Source organism: Desmodus rotundus, chromosome 7, assembly GCF_022682495.2.
Source record: "Desmodus rotundus isolate HL8 chromosome 7, HLdesRot8A.1, whole genome shotgun sequence".
Lineage (NCBI taxonomy): Eukaryota > Metazoa > Chordata > Mammalia > Chiroptera > Phyllostomidae > Desmodus > Desmodus rotundus.
The window spans coordinates 131,820,737-131,835,615 of NC_071393.1; the positions used below are offsets into that span (position 1 = coordinate 131,820,737).

Genomic DNA, 14,879 nt, shown 5'->3' on the forward strand with positions numbered 1-14,879 from the left:
TTTCATAGGTTGGTGACCCATTTATTTCCCAACTTGCCACCACTCTTCTGAACTGAAGACTTACACGGGGTGGAGAAAAGCAGGTTTACAGTTTTGAGTATGTGAAACAGAGTTTATTCTGGTATTACTATTTACTCATTATTGTATTTCTGTACGAACAACTATTAACCTGCCTTTGCCCCACCCTGTATATCTGCTGCGTATTTAACATCTGAACTTGGATATTTAATACGGATCTCAAATTTTCGATACCCCCAAAGTGCCAGCAACTCCTGCAGTGTTCTCCGTCTTTGGACGTAGCAACTTCCTCTTTCCAGCTGCTCAGACCAAAGACCTGGAGTCATCCTCATCTCCTTTTCCCCACTTAACCTCTACGTCCAGTTCATCAACAAATCCCGCTGGCTCTTTTTTGGGAATACATCCACAATCTGACCATTTGGCACTGCCTTGTCTGCTGCCTCTCCGGTTCAGGCCTCCCTCGCGTCTTGCCCAGAGCGCTGGTGTCCTGCCCTCACACTCCATTCTCCCCAAAGCAGCCGAACAGTTCATTAAAAGGCAGAGTCTGATCTGGCCAGTCTTCTTTTCGAAACCTTCTGGCGCCTCTGCACCTCATTCATAGTGATAGCTTTATGTCAGCTGTCGGGCTCGCCGTGTTTGTTCCCTGCTGCTTTGCACTCACTCCTTCTTCTCCAGCTACCTTGTCTCTTTGCCTTCCTCAGACCTGTCAGAAGCTCCCATGACGTCAGGGCCCCTGGGCTGGTTGGGTTGGCCCGGAGTCACCTTCGCTGTGACACTTTAGGGCTCATCCCCACCCTGTGTTCAGCCCGCTGCCCCCGCAGTGACACCCTGGTGGTGAGGCTTCTCTTACACTCTTGCAACACTGCCTGCCTTCCTTTCCTGCTCGGTTCTCCCTGCTGCGCTCGTCACCGGCACACATATTTATGCTTTCGTGGTTGTCTGTGTCCTGCCACGGAAGTGTTAGCTTCATAAGGGTAGGGATTATTTTTTCTCGTTCACTGCTAAATCAGCTTCTTAGAAATCTGCATATAGCAGGAACTTGGTAAGCATATTTGTGTAATGGATACTGGCAACCTCGTATTCCTAACTCAGTGTTCTAGGGCAACCGTGCTCCTTTATTTGCATGAAATAAAATGACAGCCACATTAACCGTGTTCTGGCTGGCAGTTCGGAGTGTCAGTGCCAGCATCCTGAGTCTAGGCACGCTCCCCCTTGTCCCTCCCTTCCCCCCCCCCCCCCAAACTAGTGATTTTGGAACTTCAGCTCCCTCTTTTCATACTCCTACTTAAAATGATTCCCTAGTTTATTAAGTATGAGCAATTGCATCAGTTATTGTCTTGGTAATTCTCAACATACGTTAGTGTATCACCGGCCATGCATTCTTTTGAATTCAAAGTTTAACTTAGAGTTTTTCATACTTACTTGATGATCATATTGAAGATATCAGCCATTATAAGATGCATTCCAGTTTCAGACATGTTAAACCATGAGAGTCTTAGAATTGATAACATATATTGTAATGATATCCCAAAATACATATTTGGGGACTGAAATTTATTCTGTCAATGGGTTATAGGGATATGGACCTAAATATTAATAAAGTGTTAGTAACAGTCTGTAATGATACTACTTCTTGTTCTGATATTATATGTCATTTTTTTTTTCAAACAGCTGATAAGAATTCTTCAAAATCAGTGGGCAGCGATGCACCCTATGTTGTAAAAGTGGTAAGAACATTTTTTTATTTTTGTTGTTGATTTAGTGTAGTTCCCCCCAACTTTTTAAATCCTTACCAGAGGATATGTTTGTTGATTTCAGAGAGAGAGGAAGGGGTGGGGGAAGGGAGGAGGGGGAGAGAGAGAGACAGAGAGACAGGCATCAATCAGTTGCCTCCTGTGTGCGCCCTGACCGGACTGGTCCCACCGCCTTTTGGTGCACAGGACGGTGCTCCAGCCAGCAGAGCCGCCCGGCCAGGCTCCCCCACCCCACTTTTTTTTATAATCAGGTTTTATTGCTTTTCATAATTGGGTAGTAAAAGAGGTATTCTGGATACAAGTCCTTTTTCAGATATGTGTTGTAAATATTTTCTCCCAGTCTGTAGTTTGGCTGTTGGTTTTTTTAAATGCTTTTCAGCATCTGTTGAGATGGGTCATAGGATTTTTCTTCTTTATTCTGTTAATGTGGCAGTTATATTGATTGATATCTGAGTGTTGAACTCACTTTGTATTGTGAACATACACTCCACTTAGTTATGGTGCATTGTGCGTTGAACATGATGCCGGAACTGACTTGCCGATAGTTTGTTAAGGGTGTTTACGTCTTTGTTCATGAGGAAGACTGGCTTTTAATTTTTTTGGCGTTCTTTTTTAACAGTTTAAGTTTTCTTTTCTTTTTCATTATTTATTTATTTGTTAAAATATTTTTTATTGATTATGCTATTACAGTTGTCCCAATTTTTCCCCCTTTGCCCCGCCCCACCCACTACCCCTATTCCCTCCAGCAATCTCCCCACCCCCTTAGTTCATATCCATGGGTTGTGCATATAAGTTCTTTGGCTTCTCCATTTACTATACTGTTCTTAACATCCCCCTATCTATTTTGTACTTACCAATTATACTTCTTAATCCCTGTACCTTCCCCCCCATTCTCTCCCTCCCCATCCCAGCTGATAACCCTGCAAATGATCTCTATATCTCTGAATTCTGTTCCTGTTCTGGTTGTTTGCTTAGATTGTTTCTTTTTTAGGTTCAGTTGTTGATAATTGTGCATTTGTTGCCATTTTAATGTTCATAGTTTTGATCTTCTTTTTTAAAAATAAGTCCCTTTAACATTTCATGTAATAATGGCTTGGTGATGATGAATTCCTTTAGCTTTACCTTGTCTGGGAAGCTCTTTATTTGCCTTTCCATTCTAAATGATAGCTTCACTGGATAGAGTAATCTAGGTTGTAGATTCTTGCTTTTCATCACGTTGAATACTTCTTGCCAGTCCTTTCTTGCCTGCAAAGTTTCTCTTGAGAAATCAGCTGATAGTCTTATGGGAACTCCTTTGTAGGTACCTCTCTGCTTTTCTCTTGTTCCTTTTAAGATTCTCTCTTGATCTTTAACCTTTGACATTTTAATTATGATATATCTTGGTATGGACCTCTTTGGGTCCAATTTGTTTGGGACTCTGTGCTTCCTGGACTTATATGTCTATTTCCTTTGCCAAATTAGGGACATTTTCTTTCATTATTTTTTCAAATGAGTTTTAAATTTCTTGCTCTTCCTCTTCTTCTGCCATGCCTGTGATTTGGATGTGGGTATGTTTGGAGATGGCCCAGAGGCACCTTATACTATCTTCATTTTTTGAATTCTTTTTTCTTCTTGATGTTCTGGTTGGATGCTTATTTCTTCCTTGTGTTCCCAATCATTGATTTGAATCCCAACTTTATCCCTCCACTGTTGATTCCCTATAGATTTTTCTTTATTTCACTTAGTGTAACTTTCATTTCTCCCTGGGTCTTTTTTATTTTGTTGCCATACTCAAGGAGTTCTTTGAGCATCCTGATCACCAGTGTTTTGGATTTTGTATTTGATTGGTTGGTTATCTCTGTTTCGTTTAGTTCTTTTCCTGGAGTTTTGTGCCGTTTTTTCATTCAATTTGGCAGCCTCCCCGTGTTTTTTTCTGTGTATTAGATAGAGCTGCTTTGAGTCCCTGTGTTAGTAGTGTGGCCTGTTGTAGAAAAGGCACCTGTAAGTTGTGTGGGGTGGAGTCTTAGGTAATTGCCAGGGCAGGGCAACCCGCTTCACCACTTTGCGGCTGTGTGTGGGGGGAGGGCTTGGAGAAGTGGCAGTGCCGCCATCTGGCGTTTGGAGGTTTGCTGAGCATTTGCCCTGTGTGACTGATGTCCTTCCAGCTGTCGCCCTGGTGATGAATCCCAGAGGGGAGGTGTCTGGGTATAATTTAAATATGTGCGGGACCTTTAAGCAGAGTCTCCTGGAAATCCAGCAGTATCTTCTGCCACCCCAACCCTCACTGGTTTTTACAGCCAGAAGTTACGGGGATTTATCTCCCTGGCGCTGGAACCCTGAGCTGTGTGGTCTGGCCTGGGCCTAGGATCACTTGCTTCCAAGGTGTCCCTCCTGATTTTGATCCGCCACGCGTGAGTGTGGGATTGCCTGTTTCACCAGTGCCGCCTCTCAGTGCCACACCGCGTCTCCTCGCCTCTCTGCCCTTTCTGCGTCTCCACCCCCCACCCACGTGGATGATGGTTGCTTCTTTAAATCCTTGGCTGTCAGACTCCATACAGCTTAATTTTCTGACGGATCTGGGTGTTACTTGTTTTGAGATCTATTTGTAATTCTTTCTGTGGTTGCATGAGGAGGGGAAGCATGTTTACCTACACCTCCATCTTGATGGGAAGTCCCTGGTATTTCTAAATTAAAAAATTTCTCCTCTCTTGTTGTGTGTTCTTCCCTGCTGTGACTTCATTCTCTTCCTTCTTGCCCCCGGTGCCTCTAGGACACAGCTGGGGCTGTCGAGGGCTCACGTGTTTTCTAGTGCCGCAGGTGACTGTTCTGCGCGGCCCGTTCTGTCTAATGGCAGAAGATGGTAGTTTCCTATATTGTCCTGCTTCTGTGTCCGTGTACAGTGGGAGGGGTAATTGGGTCCCCATTACTTCGTCGAGTTCATACGTGGAAGGGTCGTTGATAACTTTAAAGTGTTGTCGGCGTGTTTGCCCACCATTTCACTTTTCTTCATGCCTTTTCACTCGGGGTCTTCTTCTTTCTTATTTGTAGGACAGGATCCCGCTGTTAAATTGGGTCACTTGCATGGAATTGCAGAATTCTATCTGCATTGTCTTTGATACGATTAATTAAAATATTAAAATCCATGAATAAGATTAGTTTCTTCTTGGGACCTTTAAAAAGTCTCCATTGTAAGAAGGAAGAAGATCCTCATACGACTTCTCATAATCTGGAGGTTCAACAAATAGGGTCCCTTCGGACCGCTCTGCAGCTGGTCATCCTGCGCGGCCGTCTCCAGGTCGTGGGAGGGAGGCGGGGCTGGTGTGGAACTGGTCTGTCTCCTCTATAACCTGGGCCTCTTCAAATTGTGTTTTATTTTAGAGGTATGGTCCTCTTCTTTGTTATGGGTAGTTCTAAGAATTTCAGTTGTGTTTCATTGTGACCTCACTTTTACTACCTTTTTTACTTAGAGTTGTGGAATATATGTTATAACAAGTATTTCCTAACTGCTTAAGGTAGCAAATTACTTTACATTTCTTAGTTTAAAGCCATTTGTTATCAAACCTGGTTCTGTGCTCTGCCTCTCCTCTCTCCTAACTTAGTTTTGTTCCCTTTAGCCTATGTTACTCCCCTCTGTAATTAGGACAGTGATAAATATTCAGTTGATTTCTCTCTTACATTTAATATTTCAGGAACGTTTTCAGCATCGTCGTTTTTCTGTGGCCCTGGAAGAATGCCATGAACAAAACAGTGGTGCTGGCTTTCTCTGTCGTCTCTCAGAGATTGCATAACTGCGGTCGCTTGTTTCTTTCCTGGTACCTGCCTTGTCCGAGCTCCTCTAAACTCCTCTCGCACCCACTCTGTTGCCATTTATTTCACAATTTCACACGCTAATATCCTTCTCGTGCCACTGGCTGTTTTTAGTTTATCTCCCTGACCTGGTTTTCAGTTATTTCATGCTAAGGACCTTGTTTCAAACTTTATGTTCTTTAAGCTGCCTATTTAAATGCCTATTTTATTCTTTTGAATAATTTATCCTTTCACTCTTTACACTGTCCACTTCCGTTTCTTGCCTGTGCCTTTAGAGGAGGCCCGTTTTGAAATTGCCTTCACTTGTGACAGGCTGTGCCGGGGCTCCGTCCATACTGTAACTCCTCTGTTCTTAGAGCTTTATAATACTAAAGTTGAAATGGTTCATCAAACATAAGCATATAAAATGGGTATCAGATCTTTTCAGTATTAAAATCTGAACTATTTATGAACATTTGGCACATAAAACATTAAGGGCTATTAAAAACCATGTTTTCAAAGAATAAATACTGCTCTGGGGAAATGTCATAATTACTAAAAGAAAGGCAAGATAGAAAACTGTAGTATAGAGGAAGTTTTATAAAATAGCTATGTATGTGAGGAAAACATAGCAAAAATATTTCCAATTTTGTAAAATGAGCACCTATTTTGTCTTCAGAGAAAAAAAAATCTCAGCAAATGCTGAAAATAAAGGCAAATTGCTTTTTAATGTGACGTGAAACGTGGTGACATAACAGCATGTCAGACGGCAGTCCTGAGCCCCGCCTGTGCAGTCTCTGCCATCAGAGTCTCTGTGCGCCTGGGCTGGCGAGCGCAGCTCCCAGAGGCTGCTCGGTGCATCGAGGCTGAGAGCCACCGGTAGAGCCTGGGGCCCAGAGCACCTTAGTTACGTCCGGTGAAACGTGTGCACGGTCATGTTTATCCTCGCTGGGGGATCCGTGTCAGGAGGGGCACACAGGTGCCCTGTGCTTCTGGCTGGGCTTCCACCTTCATGCAGGAGACAGGGCCAAAATCGTGGTTGCTGCTAACATGCACATTTGCTCTGCAGAAGAGCCCCAAATATTGTAGTTAACCCACAAATTTTTTACAGTTGGCTTTGAAATGAAGTTAAGACACACATGTTGAAGATAAATGTCTAGGGAAATGCTAAATATATTCTTTCTTCTACCAAATGAGTGGGTCTGGTTTTGCTCGGGGCGCGCACCCTTGCGGACTTGGGAGCAGCCTTGGAGTCCGGGCTCCAGAGATGGCAGCCTTGTCTCTCTGACTGGAGAGAGCTGGGCGGCACGCTCTGCATTTTATTTCAGGGAGTGAATGTGCCCGGAGAAATGGTGAATTGATCATAGTAAGTCGGATAATGCAAGGAGAAACAATTCTCTTTTGTCAGTTCTTGTTAACAGACTTTTTAATAACTAGCACTTTCAGTTACACGCCCTCTCTGCAGCTGTGTCAGTGAGTGAGAGAGAGCTGCAAATACAGGTCAGGCTCTGGGGTCTTGGGTCCTAAGTGTTCTTTGTATTGTCGTCACTTTCCAGTGTGAACTAATAAAAACCTGTATTTTGTATTCTTTGGAAGGAAGTTTGCAGACTGATGTTTATATGTTCCCTCACTGATACGAGAAGTGACCTGAATTTTCAATTCATGTATCCTAATTTTTTGGTAGGAAGGAGAAACTTTATACAGCTTCATTTTGAAATGGCAGCCAGTTGCTTTTAGATGGTGCCATTGAAATATATCACATTTTAATTTTTTCCTGTTGTCATCTTCATTTTGACACTTAAAAGTCTTAAAGAAATGTTTAGTGATATTCTAGTTAAAATGTCAGTCCCGATTTCTTTTCTAAATCTTGGCTATTACAGAGTTGGCAAAGTACTTTTGATTTGAAATATGTTAATAAAATTTTAGTTATGAGTTAAGGTAGTTTCTCCAACAGAAATAGCTGGCTTTGGCTGGAGTGCAGCGCCAAGGAAGTAGCTCCTTTATTTTGTTGTAATGGAGTCTTACTGGATTAGAAAAATCTGAAATGAGCTCAGAGAGCTGTCACTGTAGTGAGGCTTCCACTGTAACAGCCTGATTTATATAGGTTGATTCTCATTATTATAAGTTTAATAAATTATTGCCTGAAGGGAAGACTGAAAATTAAACTTGATATGACATAGGTTGAAATTGAATAAATCAGAATTTTATACTGATGGATAATAAGCCAGGATTTGTCTTAGGAAAACCCCTTTCAAACCTGAATTATATTAACGAGCTGTTCTAAAAGTTAGCTTTTGGAGAGTAACTTTACCAAAATGCCTCCTCTTTTATATCCATTTCTTTGTTTCTTACAACCGAGTCCTTACTCCTGCTGAAGGCCCGTGCTCAGCCCCGTGAGCTCTGAGCATGCTCCTGTGTCTGTCCAGCTACCACTGCTGAAGGGAAAAGGAGCCGCAGGTTCTGCGGACCCTTGACGTACTGAGTCTGCACATTAGGGACTCGGCCCTCACACCCTAGTATGTTGGTTCCATCCTTCTTCTTAAGAGTGGTGGTGACATGCCAGGGCCTTGTGTGCCGTTCACTTCCAAGGCTGGGCTGAGAAGGACGCTTAGCTGTGACGCACGAGGCGAGCTTATTTTCAGGTTCTGATCCAAGTGTCATATATGTTGCCTCTTTGCGGTCGAATGCTCAGTCTTGACTAGTCCTGCCTGACTCTGAGGATTGGCTTAGTCTTTTTCCTATGAGTTCTTTAACTTGGATTCCTATTTTTCTAACCTACAAGAAACCTGAGATGGTAGAACTGTGCGTGTAGAGTGGTTATATTTAAACCTCAAGGAGCAAAATTAACGTCTTTGACCGTGAGGGTGTCTTGAATGAAGAACACATTTCAAGTATTTGCAAAATGCATTCCTGCAAACGATGCATTTTCACGGACGTTCTCTCAGGGCAGTGGGCCCCATGTAGCACGTCCACTGCTCCTCCGACCCTTGAACTCCAGCTGCACATATACTCTGTCCAAAGTAACTTTGTTCATACTTCCTAAAGGAAAAGCAGCTCTAAAATTAGTTTAGAAATGTTAGTTTTCTCATTTGAGATTTTCGCTGCTTTTCAAAATTTTCCTCAGATTCTCAATAAACAGGATAATACCAACACTGAATATCAGACACTAAATAAATACCAACCAATTTTAATGTGACCGAAGTCACTGTTTAAAAAGTCCACATGGCCCTGGCTGAGTAGCGGGTCCCACGTTGGTCGGGCACATACAGGAAGCAACCAATGAATGCACGGGTGGGTGGAACAGCAGATGAATGTCTGTCTGTCTGTCTGTCTGTCTCTTTTCTCCCCCACCCCACTTCAGATCCTCACTTCCTTTCTCTTTAAAAAATTCAATAATTTGTTTTTATAAGCCCACAAAATTGTAAGATCTTTCCCACCTTTTCATATATTTTTTTAAACAAGATTTCCAGCAGGCTGATATTTCTTAGTTGTCAAATATATTTTTGTGAGTATATACCCCTTTACAAAAAATTTTGACTATTAATGTCCCTTAAAATGTGAAATGAATGTAATCCAGTAAAATTGGTGGGAAACAATTGTTACTGAGCCCCATTTTTCTCTGGATTTTCAATTATCACGTAAGTAAATTGTAGGGCCCCTCAGTTTGACCCGTGAGAATCAGTGTCCGAAAGGAGAGGCTGCAGTTAAATGGCCGGAGTTCGCTGTCTCTTCAGTTCCAGAATATTACTCTTTGTGGTAAGGTTGGCTTCTGCCAGTCCTGACAGACTGTACGTAATCGCCATGAGAAACACGAAAGAAGGGGGGTTTTGCCACTAATTGGTCAAATCAAGTATTGACGTTTTATTAAATCTCAAAAATGTCTTGTAGCCTCTCAGTGAAAGAGTTAATGTGGTTGCTCATCTTTGCTTCAAAGAAAGCTTAATGAAGATAAAGTTAAGTTTAAATATTTTTCTTAAGCTTTTACGAAGACTGAACCATACACTTAATTTTGTGTAATTTATCACGTAATGGAATTGCAACTGGAGAAAAGTGTAAGACTTACGGACTGTCCGAGAACATCTGAAGCAGTTTGATTTACTCTTAAGTATAGTCACAAACTTAAGCATCAAAACTACCTCGTTTGGTAAGAAAAATTGATTTGTTAGTCTTTTTTGAAGGTTCACTGAAAATAACTCCGTAATTTTAACTGCTGCTAGTACTAACGCACGCCTGTGTTTCAAGGAACCCAGTGACAATGGACCTCTTTTTACTGAATTAAAGTTCTACCAGCGAGCTGCCAAACCAGAGCAAAGTAAGAACTGTAGGGCTTGTGTTTACACTTTAACATGACCACTGCTTGTTTTGCCAAGACTAGAGCATTGCGTCTTGCATTGTGATTGTTTATTTTTAACTGTATAAATATGTTCTATTTAAAATGAGATCTGTATGGAAGAATTCTGATCTCTTAATGAGTTTGTTAGAAGATTTTACCTGTATTGATATATGGAATAAAGTGAGTGATGACATATAATTTAGGAAATGTTAAAAATTGAGAAATGACCCTAATCCATGACACATACGGCTCAAGGATCTCCACATCTGTTTGCATAATGTTCTGGACTCTGGAGAACATAGCCTGGGGTGGGGGTTGCTGTGTCATTTTGTATAAAATGACCGTTCTATTGACGAAACAGAACAGACTGCCAAGGTACAGAGTAGGGCCTCTTCTTGCTACTCTGTACCCCTACCCCCTGGACCCAAGGTGTCTCCTGGTAGGGTAGTATAGGCTTGGCAATCTCAAGGAAGCAAGCCCTCCCTCCCTCCTGGGGTATCATTTCCTGGTTGAGGACTTTTAGAGTGAAGTATAAACTTTTAGATTGGGGTAAAAAAAATGTCTGTGGAAGCAAGTAAACACTTACATAATTAGGGATATTAATTGCACCCAGAGTACTATGGTTTGACTTAAGAATGTTTTGTTGCAGATTATTCATTGTAAAGACAGTGTTTAGGGCAGGTTAAGAAAACATTGTGGGTTAATCAAAGTGCTTTCAGTTACGTATTATTTATTGATTATAAAGTACTGTTTACTTTTTTATGAATAAATAAAAATGAAATTTTGTTATGCATATAAATTTTACTCTTAATGATTTAAAAGATTATTTATGTCTAACAGAATTGAAATCACAAGCATCTGTTTTAATTTTTAGTTCAGAAATGGATCCGTACCCATAAACTGAAATACCTGGGTGTTCCTAAGTATTGGGGGTCTGGACTACATGACAAAAATGGAAAAAGGTAAAAATAGACGTTTTGCGTTTCTCTTTCTCTCTTTGGGCATTCACTGTGTAGTTGGTTTAGCGAAGACGGACACCGTGAGCAACTACAGGGCCACTGCTTGGCCTTCCTCCAGGCCCTGCGCGGTTCGTCGACAGGCCAGCGAGGTGCTGTGGCAGCTCTCTGCTCTCCATAGCAACAGACTGCGACGCCTGGTTGGCAGGGGCGCCTCTGGTCCGGAGGGCTTGTACAGAGCGCTGACAGCCTCCCGGGGCCCAGATGACAAGCAGGAACAGACCCAAACGCCCCTTGCGTTTTTTGTCTTTAAAAATAAACAAACAAACACTCCACGTCCTTTATGTACAAGGGACCCTCTCAATTTGGTGTTACGTGTTAGATACATAATCTCCGCACTGTAGAGTCTTCTTTTTATGAGGCTTCAGTCTGTCTGGTGCGAAAAAGCTAATGTGGAATGTGATTGAAACATTTAGAACAGTTAAGTGCTAAATTGTGTGGTTCTGACTCTTAGGGATCTTGAGGAGTTCAGAGAGGGAAAGAGATTGTTGGCAGCAACAACAAACCCCCCCCTAAACTTCAGTGAACTGGATGACACTAGACTCCATCACGCGTGGTTCTGGGCTGGTTACTCTCAGTTCTTTGTGCTTCCTCGCGTGTGAGAGGAGAGTAATGGGGCTTTCTTTATGGAGTTGCTGTGAAGATGAGAAGTAGCACCAGGTTGCAGTAATCCAGTTCATCTTTTGCTCTGAGGACCACGTTTGTCTTAAGTTTTCCAGATTCTGACTTGTTTAGTTAAATCACTCAATAAATCATTAAAAGCCAAGCCCACACTAAAAATGTGTCAGGATATCTTCCAACAGGGATAAGAGACATAACCATCAGAGTAGCAACAGCTAGCGTTTACAGAAGCCTTGGTGTGCGCATGGGCTGCTGCAAGCACCTCAGTGCATCAGTGCACCCCCTTCCCATCACCGGGAGGGGTGGGCGCCCCTCCTGTCGGCCCCGTTTTGCAGCAGAGGATCGCAGACGAAGATAATTCGTCCTTCAGTAAGTAGTGGAGCCTTTTGACCAGTGCACTGGACATAGGGGAGTAAACGTCACCAGGACGTAAGAATCCCACTCCCGTGTGTGGCGTCGGCTTCTAAGACAAGAGCACAGTATGACGCGTGCAATAGGGAAGGGAGAGCTAACGTGAAAACACAACAAGCCGAATACAAAATTCAGAACTCTGCCCGTGTTTGTGCTGGAAGAGAGCCAGAGATCATCTTGTGTGGACATCTTTGATAAATGATTAATATCTATCGAGGTACAGTGATTTGCCCAGAGTCCTGCAATTAGTCAGTGGCAAATGTATTCACTCGTGGAAGAGTTTCCAGTACCTTGACCTCTAAGAGAAAGAGGGAACGATAATTTTTACTGCCTGGTTTCAAAGGTTGAGGGATGAGACCGAGGGCACGTGTGCGTGTTGGTTTTTACAAGTAAGTGACGTGAGTCTAAAATTAGTATAAAATAATATATGGGTAACAAATACAGCCTCTGCTAGCAGTCTGAAAAAGGACCAAACCACAGATACTTGATTGAACTTGGGATCCATTCATCCCTCACATTAAGTAGTTCTTTGTTCATATTCACAGATCACTCCACTGGTCTGTGACACTGCTCTATAAACAGCCACTTAACCGCCTCCCTGTTTCTAACTTAGCCACGTCAGCTGAGGCTTGGTTCTGCACTTGCGTAAAAATTTTCACCACACTCTTCTGGGAAGACATTTCTACCACTGAGTACCAACATGAAAGTTATTCCTAAGTAGCTCCTCTAAAGTAAAACCGTCTACATACACGTTCCTAGAAATTTGAATAAAACAATGCAAATAGTGGGAAAATAGAAATCAGTATAAATAACTTAATAGTGATAACAAATAACATTTTTTATAATCCTGATACTGTTCTAAGCACTGAGTTACCTATTAATTCAAATCAGTTGCAGGGAAAAGTAAGGATTTCTATATCTTTACTTTTATAAGAAACAAAATGATTGTTCTTAAGGGCTTCAACCTAAAAAGTAAATCACTACCTTAGAGGCGATTAATGCTCCATTTTAGGAGACACTTCCAGCAAGTTCATGTCTTAGGAGGAGCAGGAGAGGAAAGCAGTCCCAGGAAGGAGGCTAATGCCCAGAAATGTGCATTAACTAAGGAAAAAGCAGTGATACCGTTCTTACTCTGACTGATTTGCCTTCACTGTGAGTGAACCTGGTGGGTTCTCTCTGTGGGCATTGTCTGACACGGCGCGCCGTCTCCTCGGACTACCGGAGACCCGGAGGAGGCCTCCGGGGGAAGGACAGGAGAGCAGCTGGCTCCTGAGACTTCTAGTTAGAGGAAACTGTTTCAAGGGTTTGCCTTTTGTGTCGTCTTTTTCCTAAACATTGTCTGGAAAACTACTTTGACAGGAAAGTACTCTTTGCAAAGTCAGTTTTGCAGAGTTATATGTTGCTCATTGTCTTTTTTTGTTTGTCTTCAGTTACAGGTTTATGATAATGGATCGCTTTGGGAGTGACCTTCAGAAAATATATGAAGCCAATGCCAAAAGGTTTTCTCGGAAAACCGTCTTGCAGCTAAGCTTAAGAATTGTATGTGAGCTACGTGTTTCTTGTTTTTAACCAGTAAAGCTCCTGAGTTGAAGCTCGGTCCTCTGCTGGTTGGTATTGGGTACTGCATTAATTTATTCTATGTGATGCTTTCATAGCTGGATATTCTGGAATATATTCACGAGCATGAGTACGTACACGGAGATATCAAGGCCTCAAATCTTCTTCTGAGCTGCAAGAATCCTGACCAGGTAGTTTTATCACTTTAATTTCTACAATTTAAAACCTCTTGTTTGAAAACAAATGTGGTTGCTGTGAACTTTCGAACCCATGCAGAAGTTTTACTTTTTGAAGTAGATGTGGTAATAATAATATTTCTTCTTGACACTTTTCTCTAGTTAACATTCTGCATTTTTGATGCAATTTGTTGGCACTTTATCAAGCTGGCTATTTTGCCCTAAATAATATTCAGAAGAAGTGCTTGTGATACAAAATGAATTTCAAATAGCTATTTGGGGGTGGAAGCTTAAAATTATATAGTGCACCAATGAATTATGTTTGCCTGTCTGCTTTGTCATTTTTTTATTTCCTTTGTTCAAGAAATCCATCAAATGTAAGTGTTCTGTTGCTTGGAAAATTTGGTCTTTAACATGTTGATTACTCAAATCATTTGGTTTACACAAATATCTTAGCTGTCGAAATTTCTGTGCCCTGAGTGTTTGGGATTCAGATTTGCATTTTTTTTTTTTCTTAGTTTATTACATTTCCTTTGTAATTTTTACTTTTTAAGGAAAGGAGAAAAGCTGATGTTATTTTACCTTTTTTTCGAGTTGGTTTAGTTGGAGCAGAGGGTCTGTACTACTTGATTATAGCTGCTGTTGTGATTTCGGCATGCAAGGTGTAGTTGACGTTGTATGGCGGGCCACCGCGCTCACCCATTGTGTGCTCCCTCGCTTCGTGCTTGTTCTTGTGTGAGAAAGGGTTATTTAAACATTTTACATGTGTTTATGCCACAGTCCATGCTTCGTTTTTATTTTCCTCAGACCTGTCTTTGACTTCTGTTTGCTTAGTTTTTCCTTTGGCTTCTCTTTTCTATCATCTCATATATTCGCATCCCCTCCCTCCCATCTCCGTTACGGTGGCCATAAGGGATCTGTATACATATACAGAAGAAAGTTGCTACACGAAAGCATGCTAATGGAGAAATCTTAAAGGCAGTCACAGAATTTCCAGCCATCTTATTTTAGATTAAAAGCAAATAAAAGAGCGCTGAGAACCTGAATGATAAGGATTTCATTAATTGAAGTAGAATGGACTTAGGTAATATAATACCTAACAATACAACCTATTTCAGTTTGCAGTTCACTAAAACACGCTGCCTTTTGTTGACACAGAAATATTTTGCAGCTCTGTTAATCTTTGGGCATAGGCTTTGGATGGGGTTCTTTTTCTAGGATTAGACGT

The 14,879-nt window shown here is 41.8% G+C and overlaps 1 protein-coding gene across 3 annotated transcripts in view; it reads left to right on the plus strand.

Annotated features, from left to right (window-relative positions):
• VRK1 (VRK serine/threonine kinase 1) overlaps positions 1 to 14,879 on the plus strand; it is a 71,346-nt gene that overhangs the window by 30,374 nt on the left and 26,093 nt on the right. For all 3 annotated transcript variants that reach the window (XM_024568294.4, XM_024568295.4, XM_071222080.1), the window contains exons 3-7: positions 1,690 to 1,745; positions 9,780 to 9,849; positions 10,745 to 10,832; positions 13,349 to 13,457; positions 13,574 to 13,666. In XM_024568294.4, coding sequence (XP_024424062.2) covers positions 1,690 to 1,745; positions 9,780 to 9,849; positions 10,745 to 10,832; positions 13,349 to 13,457; positions 13,574 to 13,666 — 416 coding nt within the window. The remainder of the gene's footprint in view (positions 1 to 1,689; positions 1,746 to 9,779; positions 9,850 to 10,744; positions 10,833 to 13,348; positions 13,458 to 13,573; positions 13,667 to 14,879) is intronic.